Here is a 23,919-nt window from a genome sequence, read left to right on the forward strand (position 1 = left end):
TAGAGAACTGATGTGGGTGTACTAGTTGGATAGAAGATTATAACACTGGGTCTCGATCTCAATAACCACTTCTCTTATTTCATCTACATGTTAAACAATTATAAACTGCTTGCTCTTTCCCCCACCTTTCCACAACACTTGAAATAAGGACAGAAAGAGACAGCAATAAAAAAAAAATACAGTCCTTTAAAGAATGCATATAGAGATAACACCTCAATGAAAGCTCTCCTAATCCCCACCAAAAGAAAAAGCCTGCTTAAAGAGTTTGATTTCATTTACCATGGAGAAAAGAATAGTACCACCATTTACCCATTTGATCCCGTTTCTTCCTCACACTGTCATAGCATATTTCAAAGCAACATATTACTTATTGCTATTAAAGTGTTACGGATTTGCTTTTCTATGGTAAAGCCCCTTTGCATTTACTGGAATGCTGCAGGTTACTTTAGCTAAAAAATCCAGGATCATAAACCTTGTTCACTGCAATAAAATCACTTTAATAATATTCTAATCTTGGAATGCAGTTATAGAGACAGATGATGGCCGCTGAGTGCTACTCACAAACAAAAATGGCTCTTACACAATCTTAGGGATGCAAAAAACCTTAGCATCTGAAAATGTTTTAAAAAATCCCCACATTCTGCCAGCCTCTTTTACATACCTGAGAATTTTCTTAGGTATCTGTGATGGAGAAGAATGACTTCTTTTCTTCTTCTCTGAGTCCTGTAGTAACCCATCCTCCATTCCACTCCTCTCTGTGACTGCTGACTGCTCTGCCCTGGCTTTGCCCTGATCCACACTGAGCTGGCCTTGGGCAGGGTCACACCTGTACATGAAGACAATGGCTGGCTTCTCGTTGGACTCCCCCTTTGCTTCTGTGAACCAGTGGTGGCGCTGAACTGGAGGAGGGGGCAGCATGTGGATGACCGTGCCATCCAGGCCCACCAGCTTCCCTTTCTCTCGGTCTTTCTCTTTGTCTTCTTCCTCATCTGTTTTCCGACGGCGGAAGAAACTTTTAAATGATATCCAGCGTTTAGGTTTTGCATCAGCTGCCCGTCTGCTGCCTTCTGAGTGCAGAACTGATTCAGCTTCTGTGGACCTGGTAGGGCTGGTTGGCTTGGTCCAGTTGGTGAAATGCCTCTGCAAAAGGTTACTTGCGTGGTAAGGGGAGGATGTAGAGCGTGGTGGGGGAAAGGGAGGTGGTGGCTCATTTGGGGGGTTAGTCACTAATTTGGAGGGGGGAGTGGTGACTGGCTTCATGAGTGGATCTTTCTGTACTTTGGTGGTAGGACTTTCTGTGGTCTGAGGTGCTGCTTCAGTCTCACTACTGGGCTGGGATGTGAAGAGAGATTTGGGCCGGGCCGGTGTGCTCTTAGGTGTGCTCTTAGCAACACTGGCATCGGGAGGAACTGCATAAAGCTCTTCCACGCTGCAAGCTTTAGGGCCAGACTGGGGCATTTCTGGAGGAGACTGTGGGGGTTGGATAGAAGCTACAATCTGAGAAAGCACTGTGCTCGCTTTCTCCCTGGTGCTGCTGCTGTTGCTCACGACCTGAGACTCCTGAGTGCTTTCTGTTTTGGCCACAGGTTCTTGAGTGGTTCTCTGGGGCTTTGTTGGGGAGCTGTGGCTGGAACTATAGCTTCTCTGCGGTGAAGACTGACCTCTGTTAAGACAGCTGTTAAACTCCTGAACCTTCTGAGCCACTGAGCCCCTTTTACGCTCTGTGCTGTTTGAAAACCCTTTAGCTTGGGGACATTCAGTGGGTTTGTTAGTGGTGTTATCAGACACTTTGCTTTCAGTTTCTATTTCTTCATAAGTATGGCTTATTACACTTGTGGTTTTTTCCTTCACTGAAAGTTCTCCACTTGTTCCGAGAAAACTTTTGTAAATGGCTAGATTGTCATATGCATTTGGATTGATTACAATGGGAACTTTGATAGCATTTTTGGAGCTCCGAGCATAAGTTGGCTCATCATGAATGATAATTGGAAAAGGTGGCATACCAGCATTGTTATAACTATTAAATTTTATTTCAGACAAATTAGGTGACTTAACAGGGATAGTTTTGGAGGAAATGTTTGTAGCTGTGGGTGAAGTAGGTGCTGATTTGTGACAGTTTTTCCTTGGAGGGACATTTGGTCCGGCCCCACCGCTAATTAATTCTACTTTAGGTATCTTCTGTCGTGGACTGGTACTGGAAGTCCAGACTTCCTGGTAGCGGATTGCACTGGATTTTTGGAAATGGGCACTTACTTGTCCTGATGTCAACACAGGGGATGTCACTGGAGAGTTAGGAGTAGAAGATGAGCTCTTCGTTTTGGGGCTGGTAACGGGGCCCTCGAGGTGCTCACTGGCCATGGCTGCTGACACATCCACGACAGTGTAAGGCTTGCACAATGGCTGCTCCAGATTCACTACTCGGTAGGGCTTTGCTTGCTCTTCTACAGGAACGAGGTTTATGGTTACTGCTTGCCCAGCAATATCTGTAGAGGCTTTACTTTCTTGCTTCTCAGTCTGAACAGCAATCTTGCCATCTTTCTCTTCTAATCGGAGAGCAAGGACCGCTTTGTGTGTCTCTGGAACTTTTACTGAGCTTTTGGATGCTTGTGCTGAGGCCTTCTCCTGATTATTACCACTGGGGCTTTCACAATTGGGCTCACTTTCCTTCATGTCCTTAGAATCCCCCAGGTTACCGGGAGATAGTCCCCCATTACAAACCTTCTGGGATAAACTACTGGCTGTCTCGGACCGTGATTCTTCTGTTAAAGAGGAATCTGGGGATGTGGAGTCAGATGACACCATGCTCTGAATGCTTCCTGGTCCATAGGAGACCACGGAATTCTCTTCATAACCATTCAGGATTTCATCATAACTGTCATCATAGTCGACAGCACAGATTCTCTGCAGAGATTTATTTCGCAGGGGGACAGTATTCCATTTTTTGTCCACAAAGAATCGAACAGGAGACAAAGTGTTTGCCCTAAAGTTGGCAAAGCGAGGTTGCCCTCTCATACGAATCTCCATGGCCAGCAGCTCTTCATCACTCTCATCCCAGCTCTCATGCTCCTCCTCCATGTTACTGAAAAGCGCATCTTCCTCACTCTCTTCGCCACTAGAAAACTCTGGGTAACAGAATCGGCCTCCTTCATTACTGATCACTTCTGTGCTTCCACTCAGAATAACATGCTTGCCCTGAGTATCCCTTATCCCGCCCATCATGCAACTTGGCGGAAGCTTTCTTTCCAGTGATCGCTTATAGCAATCATTTATTCTTCCTAAGAAGGTTTCTCTGGAGTTTGTTTCATTTCCTTTTACCTGAGGGGTGGTATCTAAGCCTGCTATCTCCTTCAACACTTCAGTTAGTCCATTATTGTTATTTGATACCTTCTTTGCACTATCATTATTGTCATAAGGCTTAGGAACATGGCTAAATCCTTCAGTATCATCTTCATTATTATTGTTAAGTGGTTTCTTATTCAAGGCCATTCTGTTTCGATTCCATCCTATGATGACAGGTTTGTTCTCACAGTGTTCTTGGATACTAAGCTCTCCACACACACTTTGCCCATCTGCCACCATCATAGTGGGCTTCACAGCTATAGTTGGCTTTTTAGCCACAGGAGGCCGGAAATTTCCGGTGTTCCTGATTCGGTGGTTGTTACTATGGTTGGCATTAGTTTTATTGCCATGGGTGATGGGTGCCTTTTCAGGGTCTGGGGGGAGCTGGTGTAAGCTTTTAGGTTTAAAGCAGTTCTTGCATTCACCAGGTTTCCAAACGTGTTCAGTAAAGGTGTTACAAGCAGACATTTTTAAATATAGAACTTCACAGACAATGCTTTCCTTTCAGTGCATGGCAAAATTTTCATCTGTTAGTTTTCACCTCCCCTCTGTTTCATAGCAGCTTTTGTAAGTGTGATCAATCTGTTGAGGGGGGGGAGAGAAGAAGAAAATCTGAATGGAAAAGGCACTATGAGGCTTATCGTGATGAATGATTTGAAAAAAATTGGCTCCATTCCTAAATTTTTCTTAGGTTAAAAGAGAGACAACTAATTTGGGTACTTTATGTACTTTCCTTGGCCAATCAGTATTTTGGAATGTTAGTTTTTTTTTTTTTTTAATTTTCTTTAAGGCTGCACTTGTAGCATATGGAAGTTCCTGGGCTAGGGGCTGAATCGGATCTGCAGCTGCTAGCCTACGCCACAGCCACAGCCAAGCCGGATCCAAGCTACATCTGTGACCTATGCTTATGGTAATGCCAGATCCTTAATCCATGGAGCTAGGCCAGGGATCAAACTCGCATCCTCAAGGACACTATGTCAGGTTCTTAACCCGCTGAGCCACAATGGGAACTCCCAAGCCTTCAGACCATTCTTAACACCTCGCTCCTCGCTTCTAACTCCACATCCTAATTCCCTTTCTAAATTAGTCTTGCCAATTTTATCTATTACATTTTGCTGGAACTCTTTCCTGCCATTATCAGACACTACTGAGATGATTCAGATACCATCTTTTCCCTAGATTTCTGCAATGCAATACATTGTTAACTGATCTCCACGCCTATAGTCTCACCTCATTCCAATGTAACCTCTCTCCTTGTCAAAAGTGTGGTCCTCAGACAAGCAGTATTAGTCTTATCTTGAAGCTTCTTAGAAGTGTATCTTAAGTCCAATCCCAAACCTATTAGATCAGAATTTGCATTTTAATGAATTCTCAGATGACTCCATAGTTCTCTACTGTTAGATTAAGCTTTCTAAAATGCAAAAATAATCATCTTATCACCTAGCTTAATTCTGTGGTTCGATCTTAACTAATGCATTGGCTCCCCAATGTCAGTGTGCAGATAGGGGTTGCTAGCTAAATAAGATCCATCTGGGGAACTGCCCTACCAAGTCAATCTCTGAGGGAAGAATTCAAGCATCTGTCTTTTTGTTTTTTTTTTTGTCTTTTTAAGGCCATACCCACTGCACATGGAAGTTCCCAGGCTAGGGGTCAAATCAGAGCTGTAGCTGCCATCTTACACCAGAGCCAGAGCAATGCTAGATCCAAGCTGCATTTGTGACTTACACCACAGCTCATGGCAACACCAGGTCCTTAACCCACTGAGTGAGCCCAGGGATCGAACCCGAATCCTCATGGAAACTAGTCAGGTTCGTTACTGCCGAGCCACAACAGGAACTCCAGGAATCTGATTTTTAAACAAATTCTTCAGGTAATTCTATGCACGCTGAGGTGTTAGGACCTCTGAATTATAGGATGGAATACAAGCCCCTTAGGTTTTCATGATATAGTCCTTGACTCCCTTCCAGCCTTATGTCTTAAAAATCAACTAGTCTTATCACACTCTAAATCCCGCTGGGCTACTCATTTCATTTTGTTCCTTGGTACTATCAAAGCCACTTAGACGTACCTTCATGAACAAGCACTTTCATTTTTAATTATCTGTTTTCTCACTAGTTTTTCTAAACTTCTTTAAGCCTGGGCTGTATCTTATTCATCCCTAGATGTCTAGCATAAGGAGCCAGATAAATATTGGCTAATTGAATGTGCTGGTTTTGAGATTTATCTTTAAAAATAAATCTTGTGGCTCTCCCTCTTTTTTTTTTTTTTGTCTTTTTGCCTTTTCTAGGGCCGCTTCCCGCAGCATATGGAGGTTCCAAGGCTAGGGGTCTAATCGGAGCTATAGCCGCTGGCCTACGCTACAGCCACAGCCACAGCAACTCAGGATCCGAGCCGTGTCTGTGACCTACACCACAGCTCATGGCAACACCGGATCCTTAACCCATTTAGCAAGGCCAGGGATCAAACCTGCAACCTCATGGTTCCTAGTTGGATTCATTAACCACTGCGTCACGACAGGAACTCCAGTGGCTCTCCCTCTTGTCTTAGGCACCCAGCCACAGACCTTCCCACAGAACACCATTACAGTCATTCATTTCTAACTTGGATGTTATGATAAAGCTGGTAGTAGGCATGTATCTGTAAGAAATATTTTAATAGCCAGAAAGTTAGACTTTATTCATATACAATGACAGTTATAGGATCCTTGGTTTTGTCAGAAACCCAGCCTTTTGTGAAGTTTCAGCATGTTGGTAAGGAAGGAAAGAATGTTTTCTATCACTAATATATACAAAGCTATGTCACAGGTAAACAATATTCAGAGAACACTTTGCCTTAGTAGAAGAAGTGCAAACTTAAAGATCAAAGACTTCCACACAGAAAGACCAATGACTTGGATGTGGCTTCAGAAAAGGCAGATAAAAGTATATGTATGGATAACTGAATTCTGGATGTTCAGGGTTTAGGTTTATGTATTCAAATAATTTGTGGGGTCATTTGAGACAGACAGTATTGGAGGAGGTGTAACTTTTGGAAGGAAGATTATGAGTCCATGTTTTCTTAGCCTGCATACTATAGAGCAAGCAGCTGAATTTGGAAGTCCAGAACACAGAAGGGAATTCTGCTGTTCTCGCCTATTTGGGAACTACCACCATATGAATATCTAGCCCCCAGAGAAAATAGAGTAAGCTGAGTATATGGCCTTGGTGGGTGAACTAGGGAAAAGAGGATAACCCCCCAAACAAAACTAAACAATAATGGCTGTAAGTGTGATGACACTGAAGTCAAATGAGATTTCATTGCTGGGGGCAGCAAGGTGGGAAGCAGACCACTATTTCAAATGCTGCTGAGAGGTAACAGAGAATGAGGCCTGTTAATTGCACCAACTGGACTGGACAATGTGAGCTCACTGGCACTCTTAACACAGATTATTTTGGTGCAGTGGTGGAGATGGAAAGCAGACTATGGTGAGTAAGAGATTAAGTAATTTTAGATAACTTTCTGGAAAGGTTTAGAGGTGGAAGAAAAGAAAGAACTAGGAGTATAGGGGAGGGGCCCAGAAAGAATTTCCTTGTTTTAAGATGGCAGAAATTAGATCATGTTGACTAACAGGGGAGTATGAGAGGCTGAAATAGAGAAAAAAGTCGTACATAATCATAAACCCTAGAATGTTAAAATGAGCAGACCCCTCGTACAATCCTTCTGTTATACATACGAGGGGAAATAAAGCCCAGGATAGGCCACACAAGTGAATGAGAAAGAGTCAGAAAAGCAACTCAAGGCTACATCAACCTAAAATATGTTTTGTTTTTATATTGTTTTTTTCTTTTCTTATATATGTTCACTGTGAAAAATCAGAAAAGCATAAGGAAAATACAATCATGTATAACCTTATTATTGAGAAGTAATTTCTATCAACAGTTTGGGGCAGTTCCTGTCAGTTGCCAAGAATCTTTTTTTAAAAAAATGTCCTGTCTACTTAGCCTGTGTGGTACTAACAACAAAAGAATAAGGCATTATGGCCTAATATCTTAAACCAAGTTAAACCCATCGATGATAAGAAAGGGATTAAATTTTCTCTTTATAAGTAGTACAGTATATTTTGTTTCCCCAAGACTGGTAGATAAATAGTAAAAATGATTCCCCATTTTGAGTGAAAGTAAGTTATTTCAGTCAAGAGGTGCTGTTGAGTTGATTAACAGCTATCACATTATCAACAGGGTAGACAAATGAGATTCACCAGGAATATAATTAGCCTATGTCAGTGCAATGACTAGCTATGTGCAATGGAAACCATCAATAAAATTGAGACCCTGGATTTGACATTCTTTTACAAGTTCTGTGTACATGTGTATTCAAGCTGTTATAAATCCAAGAGATGAACCAACACCGTTAGCAAGCACCAGATGGAGCTGCTGTCTAAGCCACAAAGCCTCAACCATGAGGGCTGCATTTTTTCAATACTAATTATGTTTGGAGACAAAGATGTGCAGTTAAAGACACTGTCAAAACTATTTTAACTCATAACAGGCTCTTAGAAAGAGAAGTTGTACCAGTTGTAGCTCTGTCTAAAAAGCAATCCTTGGGCTTTAATGCCTTTGTGCAATGACTTTAATGGCAATCAATAACTAGCAGCTTTGCCTGCTCAACACTGACACTTCCAAAATGGGAAACTCCAGTCACCAGAGTTGTGCTTGAGAAATAAAAAAATGTGTCTCCTGAGGCACTTAAGCAAGGATATATGACAGTCTACTCTGGCCTCTTCTATTTATTTGCTAAAACAGGTCTGGTATGGAGCATCAAAATGGAATCTTTGATAAGAAAAACTCATTTGCCTTCACATTCCTTATTATCTCAAAGCAAATCCTGCAAATGAAATGGTCAATGGGAGAGTTTAATGGCTGAAGCTGCCCCTATGAACCAGCTGGGATTCCATGATCTAAAATCTGATTTCATATTTGACAATTTTCAAGACCAAAGCCCTTTGGGCTATAGATGCAGCTATTCAAGAGTAGTCTATTTCACGTCAAGTCATGACAGCATTTTAAAAATCTATTACTGCTTTTTACTTTCTCTACCACTATACAGACAATGACAATAATTAGTTTGCTTCTAGTTGAACAGTTTCAAGCAGATTTGATATAAAACAACCAAATCCACATAGGATTTCAATCTTGGCATAAACAGGCCCACAGAAGTAGCTAGAACTTCTCAAGCTAGATGCAATTTCCAAGTCAGTGAAGAAGATGAGAGTGGGTAGGTGGTATATTAAGCACCACACACGAAGCATTTCCTAAAGCACCCGTGGAGAAACTGTTAATAAGCGAGGATGGGGAATGTACTGCTCAGCTCCTTTCCCAATCTTGTGACTCCCGGAGGCCATTATCTCTCTTCACAAATCTGTCATACCACCAAAGAGGTAGAATCAAGAATTCTCACTGCTGTACAAGGGCTTTTAAGGATACTCTTCACTGAGAAACTATCGCCTATATGTCATCCGGCACATTATTCCATCTCCGGGCTACTGAAGTAAAATTTATAAGCCAAGATTCTCATTAGGCTTTTGTAATGGAATGTGTGGGTCACTTAAAGAAAAAAAGGAAAGGAAAATGTGACAAGTATCCCTGCGTCATTGTTCCCAACCTTTCCTCCTTCCACAGTGAATAATGCTGACCTGATACCTCAACCAGCTGCCAAACCCTTCAGTACATGACTAAAAGGGTGGGGAGAGGAAGTGAAAGCAAAGCTGCAGGAAAAGGCTTTGTAGGAGATAAAACACAGCTTTAAGTTGGTACACAAATGGAAATTCCATGCGTAAAAGGAACTTTCTTAGCTTGACATCTGACCACATCTCCTGAAAAAAATCACAGTTCCTTGCTATGGCAAGAATAGGCAAAATCTTAAGATATAGGGTTCTACCTAAAGAAGAAACCAAGGTTAAACCTACTTAATTTTGAAAACTTAACTAAAGCACTGCTGAAAGGAAGAAGCCCATCCACTTCCAGTTGTTTTAACCACAAGTTTTTTTTTTCCCAACAATTTACTGTTCCTGTCACATGGTAGTCATCCCAGGATAGGAATTGTGCAACTGCAGATGCACCACTGTAAAGAGGCACTGCTTGGGTTCCAACTCATTTTTTGAGTTGAAACTCTTTGATGAACCAGTTAAATAATAATTATTATTACTATAAACTAGGTAACAACTAGTGATAAGATTATATGTTGCAAAACTAAGTTTAAAACCTTATCTAAAAACAGCCAAGGACTCCTGTTTTACAATTTTAATCCTGTTCACAAACTATGCCCTCTGTTGGAATGTATATTTCTAGTACAGTTCCATTTGACAACATCCTATTTACCCTTCAAACCAGTTAAAAATTTACCTGTGATGAAGCTTTACCTCATTCCCTAAATATCTTTATTAGAAGATCATGCTGTGCTGTAATTATATAAGTCTCTAGAAGGCAGGGCTGTGTCTTTTCCACCTCTATATCTCTTGGATTGCTTAGAATATACTAGACACTAAACAAGTGCTTCCTGAATAATAATAATTTTAGCTAGTATGATGTACACACTATTATTAGTCTCTTTTTGCTGATGGAGAAACTGAGACTTGCCCAAGGTCACGCAGGTAACATGGCAGAGCCAGGACGCATGACTGCATACATGCGTAAATGGTACAGTTCAGCTATTCATGGCATCTGGAAGCTGCTTTAGACTTAAGCATGGTGGTACTTGAGAAACAGTTCACTCATCGGCAGCAGCACTGCTTACCATAATGGAATTCCATCTTGAACAAAGAGGTGTTAGAAGCAGGCATGCCCACACTTCCCTAGCTCACCTCTGAGGTGGCAGGGTCCATGTGCTCAGTGCAGAGCAAGCTAGGAGTAAACTAACAGGCACACAATTAGCTAGTTGGGCTCTTCCAAAGCTGTGGGGTTTTGTGTGTGTGTGTGTGTGCGCGCGCTTCAGAGTATTGAAGGAGTGAATATTCTGAGGCAAATTAAGTATGGTCTTTCATCCAGTCTAGCCTGAGTCAGGAGCCACCTTTATTTGGAGGGGCCTGTGAAATGGCTGGTTGAGAGTGAATGGTAAGAAGTTGTCTTGCTGTGTTTTTCTCCACCGTCTTCAACTGTCAAGTGAAGAAAGCTGGACTTCACGCTAATTGAGATGTGAAAAAAATAGGTGATCTCTGGTTTGAAAGAAGGGAACAAGCAAGAGGGGACATGAGGGCACTGCAAGATTCAATGGGAAGAGAAAGAAGAAAAAGGGATGGAAAAGAAGTTGGGAAGGAAAAAGAAGTAAGAAACAGCTGATCATAATGAAAGAAACCCCATTTGAATGTTTATAGTAGCATAACCAGAGGAAGTGATAATGCTCTTTGTTTCCATTCTTATCCATTTCTGGAGGCTTTAATATCTTGCATGACTTGTACATTTGGTAAGAGGCATGATTTTTCCTTCCCCAGCTACAGAACAGAGGGAACAATACATTCTATAAGACAGTTATAACAGACTTTTAAAGGGAAAATGTACTTCTAAATTAATGAAAGTCTGAATTATACAATACTTTAAAGAAATATAGATTTACTGCTTTCAAAGAGATACCATGATAAATTAGTATAACAGTCTTTCCTGGTCTAGGAATTTGGAGGATGTTCTAATAAATAAATAAGAATTATTTTTAAAATGGTTATAAATAAATCATGGTTTAAAAATACATTAAGAGTGTCTTTCAACTTGGGATCCAGGATGTATTTCCAAGGGTCTCTGAGTTCAGCTCTCACACTGAACTGAAAGCAAAGTCTACAATCTAAAACAAATTAATAGAAACATATGATGGAACATGGCAATGGCCACTTATTAGCTATTCACAGCAACATGATGATTTGCAACATGATTACAAATGTATATATACACTTGTTTTTCTAATCTTAGCTGGCTTTAAGCACACCGCTTTAATTGTAAGGAATAATGAAAAATGAAGGAGACTCACTTAGCATGTAAATGATACAGTCCCACAAAGTAAAGACCAAAATGACATCATAGTACATTCACTGTACATTGTACCAATCTTGGATTTTTAAGATCCTAGAAAGAAGTGTGGCAGAAGAAGATAGCCAATGGTAATGAAAGCTGCCAAGAAAACTGTGGGGTTGCAGGCAGCTCCATACTCAATTGTGAGCAGCAATTCAGTTTCAGTAAAACATCATCTATTGTATAAAAATAATGTTAATTTGCATTTCATTAGTTTTATATGCTTTTCTTCTGTACTTTTAAATTTGTTCAACTTATAGCTAAATGAGAAATACAAGTATAAAGAATTTATACCTAATTTTATATTTGTTCATATTTGGGTAAAATAATAATAATAATATATATTAATACTCAAAGAGTATAGTTTTTAAATAAATTAAAAGGAGTCTAAAATTATTAAAGTTTGAAAAGCAGTGCTTAAAAACATTATCCTCTTATATCAGGTAAGCATTCTATTGGTGATCTTATTTATATTATTAATTTGCTAAGCATCCATTAAAGGAGTAGAATAATCACCTACCCCACAGAGCTATTGTTAAAATGAATTAAGATAAAATATATAAGGATTGTACTAAATCTATAGATGGCCTGGGGTACTACGGACATTTTAACAAATAGTAATTCTGCTAATCCACAAACATGGAATATCTTTCCACCATTTGTATCTTCTATTTCTTTCATCTTGTTTTCATTGTACAGATATTTCACTTTTTGGTTAAATTTATTCCTAAGTATTTTACTGTCTTTGATACTACTGTATATGGAATTATTTTATTTCTTTCTCAAATATTTCATTGTTAGTGTATAGAAATGAGACTGATTTCTGTATATTGATTTTATATCCTAAAACTTCACAGAATTCATTGATTGGTTTCGAAGTTTTTTTTCATTGTTGAGTATTTAGGATTTTCTATATTTAAGATCATAGCATCTGCAAATAACAATGATTTTACCTCTTCCTTTATGATTCAATAAAATTCCTATTAAAATTCCAATGGCATTTTTCACAGAAATAGAAAAAACAACCCTAAAATTTGTATGGAACCATAAAAGACCCTAAAAAGCCAAAACAATCCTGAGGATGAAAAAGGTAGAGGCATCACACTTTTTGTTCTCAAGCTCTACTACAAAGTATAGTAATGAAAACAGTATAGTACTGGCATAAAAACATACATATAGACCAATGGAACAGAACACAGAGGACAGAAATAAACCCATGCATATGGGTTTATGACAAAAGAACCAAGAATAATACAATGGAAGAAGGATGGAACATGGCAATGATGGTTTCTTCAATAAATGATGTTGGAAAAACTGGACAGCCACATGCAAAAGAATGAAACTGTATCCTACAGATGATACCCCCCCCAAAAAAATAAAAATGGATTGAAGACTTAAACATAAGACCTGAAACTATTAAACTCCTAGAAAAAAGGCTCTTTGACATTGGTGCTGGCAATGATTTTCTGGATATAACAACAAAAAAGTACAAAAGTATGAGTAACAAAAGCAAAAAATAATGTGGAAATACATCAAACTAAGAAGCTTTTGCAAAGCAAAAGAAACAATCAACAAAATGAAAAGGGAACCTAAAGAATGGGAGAAACATATTTTGGATAAGGAGATAAATACCCCAAATATATAAATAAATCATACAACTTAATAACAAAACAACTGATTTAAAAATAGGCAGAAGAACTGAACATTTTTCCAAACATCCAAACAGTCAACTGGTACATGAAAAGATGCTCAATATCACTAATCATCAGGAAATGCAAATCAAAACCACAATGAAATATTCACCTTACACCCGTTAGAATGGCTAGCTTCAGGAAGACAAGAGATAACAAGTATTGGTGAGAATGTGAAGAAAAAGGAATCCTTGGGCACTGTTGATGGGAATGTACATTATTCTACTATGGAAAACAGCATGGAGGTGCCTCAAGAAATTAAAAATAGAACTGCCATATGATCCAGCATTCCCAATTCTGGGTATATATCCAAAGGAAATGAAAATAGGTTTTTGAAAAAAATATCTTCATTCACACATTTACTGCAGCACTATTTACAACAGCCAAAAAAGAGAAAACAACTTAAGTGTCCATCATCAGATGAATGGATAAAGATGTTCTTTGTGTGCATGTGTGTGTGTGTGTGAATACAATGGAATATTATTCAGCCAGGAGAAGAAAGAAATCCTGCCATTTGTGACAACATGGATGGACCTGGAGGGTATTATGCTAAGTGAGATGAGTTAGAAAGAAAAAGACAAACACTGTATATAAGGATATATATACACTTATATGTAGAATCTAAAAAAAAGCCAATCCCATAGAAATGGAGTAGAATGATGGTTACCAGGGACTGAGGGGTAGGAGAAGTAGGGAGATGTTGGTTAAAGGATACAAACTTGCAATTAGAAGATGAATAAGTTCTGGAGATTTAAGGTATAGCATAGTGATTATTGTCAACAATACTGTGTTGCTGTGGTTCTGGCATAGGTCGGCGGCTACAGCTCTGATTCAACTCCTAGCCTGGAAACCTCCACATGCTGCCAGAGCAGCCCTAAAAGAACAACAACAGAAAAAAAAAAAAGTAAAGAATTTCTCCAGCAAACAAAAACTAAAAGAATACAGCAATACTAAACTCATTCTAAAAGAAATACTGAAAGTTCTCCTCTAAGTAGGAAAGAAATAAGAAGATATAGGATGGAGGAAATCACAATTGGAAAGTAATCACTTAAATAAGCCAGTATACAGATCTAAAAGGGAAAAACAACAATCCCTATTTGTAAAAGCAACAATAACCACAAGGAATAGCAAAAGGGTAAACATGAAGATGTAAAAAAAAAGATGTCAAAATCATAAAATGTGAGGAAGGAAATAAGAAAATCTAGACTTTTTTTTTAAAGAATGTGTTTGAGCCTGTATGACTATCAGGTTAAATCAAGCAGATATAGGAAGGGGTTAACATACTTGAAGAATAGGGCAACCACAAATCAAAACCAAACATTATATCTACAAAAACTAAAAAGGACACAGGCATAAAATAAAAGGAAATCATCCAACTGGAAAAAAAAAAAGAAAAAGAAAGAACAGAGAAACATAGACTCAACTGGAAAACAAGTTTTTAAATAGTATCAAATACATATTTATCAATAATTACCTTAAAGGTCAATGGACTGAATGATCCAATCAAAAGACACAGAGTGGCAGACTGGATAAAAAAACAAGAGCCTATAATATGTTGCCTACAAGAGACTCACCTTAGGGCAAAGGATACATATAAATGGAAAGTGAGGGGATGGAAAAAGATATGTCATGCAAATGGAAATGACAGGAAAGTGGGAGTCACAATACTCATATCAGACAAAATAGACTTTAAAGCAAAGTCTATAAAGAAAGATAAAGGACACTATTTAATGATAAAGGATCCACTCAAGAAGAAGATATTACACTTGTCAATATATATACTCCTAATATAGAAGCATCCAAATATATACAACAAATACTAACAGACATAAAAGGAGAAATTGATGGGAATACAACAATAGTAGGAGACTTTAACACCTCAATCTCATCAACAGACAGATCCTCTAGGCAAAAAAATCAATAAGGCAGCAGAGATCCTAAATGACACAATGAAACAGACTTAATTGATATTTTCAGGACATTACATCAAAAAAACAAAACAAAACAGAATATACATTCTTTTCAAGTGAACATGGAACACTCTCTAGGACTGACCGCATACTGGGGCACAAAACTAACCTCAACAAATTTAAGAGTATAGAAATTATTTCAAGCATCTTCTCTGACCACAATGGCATGAAACCAGGAAACAACCACAGGAAAAGAAATGAGAAAAAACTGACTACATGGAGACTTAACAATGTGCTACTAAAAAACCAATGGGTCAATGAGGAAATCATAAAGGAAATTAAAGAATACCTTGAGACAAATGACAATGAAAACATCACCATTCAAAATCTATGGGATGCCTCAAAAGCAGTGCTTAGAAGGAAGTTCATAGTGATACAGCCCTTCCTCAAAAAAAAAAAAATCTCTTTTTTTCTTTTGTTGCTTTTTTTAGGGCTGCACTTGGGGCATATGGAAGTTCCCAGGCTAGGAGTCCAATCGGAGCTATAGCTGCCTGCCTACATCATAGCCACAGCAATGCAGGATCTGAGCTGAGTCTGTGACCTACACCACAGCTCAAGGCAATGCCAGATTCTTAACCCACTGAGCGAGGTCAGGGATCAAACCTGCAACCTCATCATTCCTAGTTGGATTCATTTCCACTACACCACAATGGGAACTCCAAAAAAGAAGAAAAATCTCAATTCAACAACCTAACCTACCACCTAAAAAAATTAGAAAAAGAAGAATAAACAAAACCTAAAGTCAGCAGAAGGAAGGAAATCATAAAAATCAGAGAGGAAATCAATACAATAGAGATTCAAAAAACAATAGAAAAAAAATCAGTCAAACCAAGAGCTGGTCTGAAGAAAGCTCTTCAAGAAAGGGTAAACAAAACTGACAAACCTCTGGCCAGACTCACCAAGAAGAAGAGAGAGAGAGAACCCAAATAAACAAAATAAGAAATGCAAAAGGCAAAATCTCAAAGGACACTGCAGAAATACAAAAAATCATAAGAGAATACTATGAAAAATTATATGCCAACAAATTTGATAACCTAGAAGAAATGGACTTACAGTCTGCCAATGCTGAACCAAGAAAAAGCAGATAAACTGAACAGATTGATCACTACAAATGAAATTGAATATGTAATAAAAACACTCCCTACAAACAAAAGTCCAGGACCAGATGGTTTCACAGGTGAATTCTACCAAACATATAAAGAACTTATATCCATTCTTCTTAAATTTTTCCGAAAGACTGAAGAAGAAGGAATGGTCCCAAGACATTCTATGAAGCCATCATCACCCTAATACCAAAACCTAAGACACCACCAAAAAAAAAAAAAAAAAAAAAAGTTATAGGCCAATATCTTTGATGAATATAGATGCAAAAATTCTCAACAAAATTTAAGCCAACAGACCCAACAACACATAAAAAAAGATCATACACCATGCCCAAGTGGGATTCATCCCAAGTTCACAAGGATGGTGGATGGTTTAACATATGAATATCAATCAATGTCAGACACCATAGTAATAAAAGTCAAAACCACATCATCATCTCAATAAATGTAGAAAGAGCATTTGACAAAATCCAATGTCCATTCATGAAAAAAACTCTTACAAAAGTGGGTAAAAAGAACATACCATTTTGTTTGTTTGTTTCTCTTTTCTGGCCGTCCCATGGCGTGCGGAGTTCCTGGGCCAGGGATCAGATCCGAGATGCAGTTGTGACCTATACCTCAGCTGTGGCAATGCTGGATGCCTAACCCACTGTGCCAGGGATTGAACCTGTGTCCCAGTGCTCCAGAGACACCAGTGATCCTGTTGAACAACAGCAGGAACTCCAAGGGAACATATCTTAACACAATAATAACCATTTATGACAAACCAACAGCCAATATAATATTCAACAGAGAAAAGCTGAAAGACTTTCTGCTAAAATCTGAAACAAGACAAGGATGCCTACCCTCACCATTTTTATTCAAGATAATATTGGAAGTCCTAGCCATAGCAATCAGACAAACAAAAGAAATAAAAAGGATCCGAACTGGAAGAAAAGAGGTAAATCTGTCACTACATGGTGTAACTGTTTTCCAAAGCAATAGAAATAAAAACAAAAATAAACCAATGGGACCTAATTGAACTGACAAGCTTTTGCAAAGAAAACCATAAAAAAATGAGAAGACAACCTATGGAATGGGAGAAAATAGCTGCAAATGATGCAACTGACAAAGGCTTAATCTCCAAAATATACAAACAACCCATACACCTTAATGGAAAAAACAAACAACCCAATCAAAAAATGGGCAGAAGACCTGAATAGACATTTCTCCAAAGAATATACACAGACGGCCAATAGGCACATGAAAAAATGCTCAACATCACTAACCATTAGATAAATTCAAATCAAAACTACAATGAAGTACCACCTCACACGGGTCAGAATGTCTATCATCAATAAGTCTACAAATAACAAATGCTGGAGAGGGTGTAGGGAAAAGGGGACCTTCCTACACTGTTGATGGGAATGTAAATTGGTACAACCACTGTGGAAAACAGTATGGAGGTACCTCAGAAAACTAAATGTAGAACTACCATATGATTCAGGAATCCCCCTCCTGGGCATATATCTGGACAAAACTTTCATTCAAGAAGATACATGGACCCATATGTTCATAGCAGCACTATTCACAATAGCCAAACCATGGAGACAACGTAAATGTCCATCGACAGACGAATGGATTAAGATGTGGTACATATATACAATGGAATACTGCTCAGCATAAAAAGAACAAAATAATGCCAGTTGCAGCAACATGGATGCAACTAGAGACTGTCATACTAAGTGAAGTAAGTCAGAAAGAGAAAGACAAATACCATATGATATCACTTATAAATGGCACAATGAACCTTTCTACAGCAAAGAAACTCATGGACTTGGAGAACAGACTTGTGGCTGTTAAGGGGGACGGGCAGGGAGTGAGGTGGACTGGGAGTTTGGGGTTAATAGATGCAAACGATTACATTTGGAGTGGATATGCAATGATATCTGCTGTATAGCACAGGGAATTATATCTAGTCATTTGTGATGGAACATGATGGAAGGTAATATGAGAAAAAGAATGTGTGTGTGTTTGTGTGTGTGTGAGAGAGAGAGGCTGGATCAATTTGCTGTACAACAGAAACTGACAGAACACTGTAAATCAACTATAATAGAAAAAATAAAAATCTTACAAATAAATAAATAAGCAAGCAAGTGTAGATTGGCAGGTGACCAAAAAGAGAAAGAAAAATACCTTATGATATCACTTATATGTGGAATCTAAAATATGGCACAGATGAACCTATGTATAGAACAGAAACAGACTCACGATATGCAGAGCAGACTCATGGCTGCCAAGGGGAAGGGGGAAGGAGTGGACTGGGAGTTCGGGGCTAGTAGATGCAAACTATTATATTTAGAATGGATAAGCAATGAGGCCCTGCTGCACAGCACAGGGAACCCTATCCAGTCTCTTAGATTAGACCATGACAGAAGATAATTTGAGAAAGGGAATGTATATATATGCATGACCCTGTCCCTTTGCTCTACAGCAGAAATTGACAGAACATTGTAAATCAATTTTAATAAAAATGCAAAAAAATGAAAAAATAATAAAATTACTTTTATTCATAAAATGGCAAAAAAGTGATTAATAAATATTATTTCTTTCCTCCTTTATTAAATCTTTATATTCAGTGGAGGATAGGAAGGGAAGAGATCTCTTCCAGTACACTCTACATATATATGGTCCCCCATCTTTACATTCCAATTGGGCAGTTGGAAAGCTATTTCTACAGGAACACCATTAACTTCTCTGGTAGTCTTCAATTACCCTGGATGCTTTAATTGGAAGTTTCAGCTACCTTCTAAATCTATCTACCATTTGTTGTTTCTACAAGGAAAATGTACTCCAAGTTCTGAACAACTGATTTGCAAAGAAACTGTAGCACCTCATTTTGGACTTGTATTTTGCATTATTTTCAAGAGATACTGCCAGATTCTATCAGGAGGGAGTTGCTGAAAAACACAGTAATGTGATACTACTTGTGGTTTAAGAATTTAAACCACAAGAAGTATTTTTTTTTTCTTTTTTTGTCTTTCTAGGGCTGTGCTTGTGGCATATGGGGGTTCCCAGGCTAGGGGTCTAATCGGACCGGATCTGAGCTGTGTCTGCGACCTACACCAACAGCTCACGGCAATGCCAAATCCTTACCCCACTGAGCGAGGCCAGGGATCAAACCCGCAACCTCATGGTTCCTAGTCAGATTTGTTAACCACTGAGCCACGACAGGAACTCATGGAAAGGATATATTGCCAGGAGGTAAGGTAGGAGGAGATGCAGTTCACTGAACTCTTAGAATACCAGACCAGGTAAGGCCCCAAGCTAATGCAGCGTCTAATTTGAGAGGCTGAAGATCAACACATATCAATCAGTGAGACACTGGGGGAGAGAGACAGTGACTTAAGATGACCCTAGGGTCATTCTAGATGAAGACCCAGGATGATTTTCCTCGAGGCATACTCATAAGTATAGACAATTAAGTTAGCAACAATTGTACTACTTCAATTGTTGCTGTACAACAGAAACTGACAAATAAGCAAACCTATGCTTGAATGAAAAGAACAAACACAGTCTAAAGCCAAGTAGTAGTATGTGATTAAAAATTCTTCCCATTAAAAAATAACTTTGTTGGAGTTCTTGCTGTGGCACAATGGGATCAGCAGAGTCTCTGGTGCTAGGACATGAGTTTGATTCCCAACCCAGGACAGTGGGTTAAGGATCTCATGGCATTGCCCCGGCTGTGGCATGGGTCACAACTGCGCCTCAGATCTGATTCCTGCCCTGGAACTCCATATGCTGTGGGGGCAGCAAAAACAAAAACAAAACAAAAACAAACAAACAAAAACCCCAAACAAAATCCACAAAACCAAAACCAAATACTTTGTTATTTTCTTACAAACTTGATCCTAAATCTTGAGTGCAAATGGTTTGGTGAAAGTAATAGAAGAGACTCAGGATGCTGATATGGACGGGGAAGGAAATAAAAGGGTAAAGTGACAATTTTCCAGTTACCTTTATGTTACTGTAGATAAAGGCAGAAAAATAAAACTGGGGCTGAATAACTGAATTGATGGGACCAGTGATGGAGCATGAAGGATGGGAACTGTGGCCAGAGGATTCACAGTCTAATGGGCATGAACATATGTTAACAGGTTTCCTCAGAGCTGTTCTCAAGAAAATAGCATAAGTTTGGGGAGTTAGTGGATATTAATACATAAGGAGACAATAGTCTGATAGAAGAAAAGGTAAATTACCCTTGAAAGTATGCTAGGTCTTCATTCTCTTTATTAGTGAACATATACGCCTGTGGTCTATAACATTGGACCACTAAACAGAGGCAATATTTCCCTGGATGGAAAGTAAGAGGTAGGATGCCAGCTGTTCCTAAGTGCTGTGCCCCTGGTCCTTGTTGTTGCCAGAGTACTGGGTAGCATTTCCATTCCTACTGTAACACCCACCAATCAAGAGAACCCTGAGAAGCACAAATGAACAAGGCTCAAGGCCATTACTAATTAGGTGTAAATGTACACAAGTTATCAAACTCTCTAGGCCTTGCGGTCTTATCTTTTTTTAAAAAATGAAAAAGCACTGGGAATTATATTTAGTCACTTATGATGGAGCATGATTATGTGAGAAAAAGGAATGTATATGTGTATGTGTCTGGGTCACCTTGCTGTACAGTAGAAAATTGACAGAGCACTGTAAACCAGCTATAATAGAAAAAAAATCATTTTAAAAAACTTAATTCTTTACATTATGAAAGAAATCAGAAAAAACCCCAAACCAAAAATCTTACTATATGCCTCTCCAGGTCTTTTTCCTGTACATAGATCAGTTGTACACACACCGACGGACAGAAGCACTTCATAAAATGAACGTATTGTTTGATAACATGATGTCTTTAAAATCTTTTCCAAAGTTAACTATCAATTCAAAGGTTATATACATGAAAATTTGGGTTAAAATGCCAATTTGAGGAGTTCCCATTGTGGCTCAGTGGATGAACCTGACTAGTATCCATGAGGATGCGGGTTCAATCCCTGGCCTTCCTTCCTTCCATATAGCAACTGTTCAAAATTCTACAAAACTTTTGATGCTTCAGTCAAATGCCAACTCTTCTGTGAAGCTGTAGATCATCTTCCTAGAACTGACTGTTTCCTCCTCAAGTTTCCCATCATGTGGTATCTATGACAATGTGTATACAAATTTCTCTCTTACTCAGTAGTCTTAGCTCCTTGAAGACAGGGGACATTTCTTACATAGCTTTGGTACTTTATATTTACTGAAGGGATGAATAAAGGGTGCTTTATAATCTGGTTTTAGAGATTAACTTAGAAGGGGGCAGAAGCATTCAGACAGAGGTGGCAAGTGATAAGTGACTACCTGATAGCCAAGGAATAAAGAAAAACATGAAAACCATATTTAAAACACAAAAAGCATTTTCAGTGTGGGGCAAACAGCCCTACATCCCTAAGGGCATCACTATGTTTTCCAGAATAGCACCATGATTGATATTGATACTGATTATAAGAAGATATTAAGAAAATGTTAAATTATGTTTGGTGTCTTATAAGAAGGGAAGAAACCAGCAAAAGTTTGAAGTTATTCTCAAGAGATTTTTATACAAATAGTTTCATTATTTTTAAAAATTTATCTATTCAATTATAAAATAAATACCCATTACAGAAAATTTGTAAAATAAAGATAGAAAGAAGAAAAAGCAGCTCTGTATTTTAAAAATATACATTGGTCAAAAAAAAAAAAAAAAAGGAGTTCCTGTCGTGGCACAGTGGTTAACGAATCTGACTAGGAACCATGAGGTTGTGGGTTCGGTCCCTGGCCTCGCTCAGTGGGTTAAGGATCTGGCATTGCTGTGAGCTGTGGTGTAGGTCGTAGATGCAGCTCGGATCCAGCATTGCTGTGGCTCTGGTGCAGGATGGCGGCTACAGCTCCAATTAGACCCCTAGCCCAGGAACCTCCATATGCCACAGATGTGGCCCCCAAAAGACAAAAACAAAACAAATACATTGGTCACATAAGCACAGGATGATTATTTGGACTAAAAACATTTTAATGTTTAAAGAGCTCAAACTCAATTAGTCAGAAAAAGTTGGCCAGTAAAAACTCATTCTAGCTATAGGATGAAGAGAGCAAAGGTTTTACTGAATCACTACAAAGTTACTCATCCAACTCTTCTGTTTTAATGTGTGACTGAAAAATTATGGTGTGGGGAAGAAATAAGGAAATGGGGAAGAACATTTTTAAAAAGGAGACAAAAAAATGGAGGATGAGAGAGAAAGAAAGAGAACACAAAATAATGAAATGGTGGGAGAATAATCAAGAAGAGTGTGAGGTAGAACAGAAAAACAAAAAGGGAGCAAGCCCAATATATGAGCAGACACATTCAGAAAAGGAACAGATTACTCTTCTTGAATTTCACCTCTCTTGACTTCCTTTGTTCTAACTGACTTCAGGCTGATGTGTGTACCCTTAGATGTATGCTGAATTTCAATGAAGTCCTCCTACACATATACTTTATACCAACACCATCCAGTTAAAAGGATTTTAATTGGTATGCACTATTCCCTGCAATTTCAACATTTTAAAAATGAATAGTCTCACTAAGTACCAGATGGTGACATGTACTAATTCATCAGGCCTATTCAATGAATGAGCATATTAAAATGAATGCACCTATTAGACATGTGTTGCCGACGCTCCATCCTGAGGAAGCCTCCTCTTAAGAGTGTCCACGGAAGGTGCAGATTTACTATGCAATACTCACAAGTGTCTTCTGCAATTATTTGCAGCAGCAATACCATTACTCTTGCATTTCCTTCTAGATCACTCAATATTTCATGCTAAGCAGGCTGCGAGCCCTGCTATTCTTCTATTACTGCTTGACCTTTGCAGGCCAGAGTTAGATAAATATAGGGTCTACCATTTCTCTATGAAAGAGAAGACTTTATAAACTCATCAACGTCATTTCTTAAATGGACAAACAGGTAAGCGGTAGATCAAATGAAGTTCTTGATCATCTCCCCTTTCTCCCAATTTGTCTGTGTGGCAGTAAAAGTCTTGGCAATGCTAGGACAGGGAATGAAAAACAGTGCAAAGGAAATCCTGCATGACAGGCTACCATGCCCTGATTTGCTTTAAATACTGTTAGCATTGGAGAGAAAGGTATAATCTACTGATAGTTCTCAAAATACTACTACATACAATTTTTGTTAGAGAATGAATTCCTAGAAGCCATTTGTTTTCTCAGCTCCTCTTACTCATCACTTTTCCATTTAATTTTAATTTTTAAAGAAAGTTTTATTGAAGTATAGTTGATTTACAATGTTGTGATAGTTTCTGCTGTACAACAAAGTAATTCAGTTATACATATACACACGTCCATTCTTTTTCAGTCTTTTCCCATATAGATTATCACAGAATATTGGATAGCGTTCCCTTGCTATCCAGCATTCTTCCATTTTATATTATCTTGGATTACCATAATTCCAAATATATTCTAATGGTAGTGAATTTCCCAAATCTTTCCAGATGTACAGAGAAACACTAGTTTCTGATTTTCTGATGGCACTGAAAAGAGAGTAGCTGATTAGGTAAGAAAGCAGCAAGGCATAGATAAAAACCTAGACTTTGGAGAAGAAAGAGGTATTTGAGATACTTACGTACGCTGGTGCACAGCCGGCCCTGACAAATGGTAGTTCCCTCCTCAAAATAATAACAAACGAAAAAATAATAATTTGTTTGCTCATTAAAAAATCAACCTGAAGGGAAACCTTAATGA

The 23,919-nt window shown here is 38.5% G+C and overlaps 1 protein-coding gene across 3 annotated transcripts in view; it reads right to left on the bottom strand.

Annotated features, from left to right (window-relative positions):
• PEAK1 (pseudopodium enriched atypical kinase 1) overlaps positions 1-23,919 on the bottom strand; it is a 143,596-nt gene that overhangs the window by 58,691 nt on the left and 60,986 nt on the right. For 2 of the 3 annotated variants that reach the window (XM_047795328.1, XM_047795327.1), the window contains one exon: positions 662-3,921. In XM_047795328.1, coding sequence (XP_047651284.1) covers positions 662-3,807 — 3,146 coding nt within the window. In that variant the 5' untranslated portion in view covers positions 3,808-3,921. Of the gene's footprint in view, positions 1-661; positions 3,922-4,569; positions 4,678-23,919 lie in introns of all 3 variants that reach the window. The other variant, XM_047795329.1, reaches the window with a different exon arrangement.

Source organism: Phacochoerus africanus, chromosome 9 (assembly GCF_016906955.1).
Source record: "Phacochoerus africanus isolate WHEZ1 chromosome 9, ROS_Pafr_v1, whole genome shotgun sequence".
Classification (NCBI taxonomy): domain Eukaryota; kingdom Metazoa; phylum Chordata; class Mammalia; order Artiodactyla; family Suidae; genus Phacochoerus; species Phacochoerus africanus.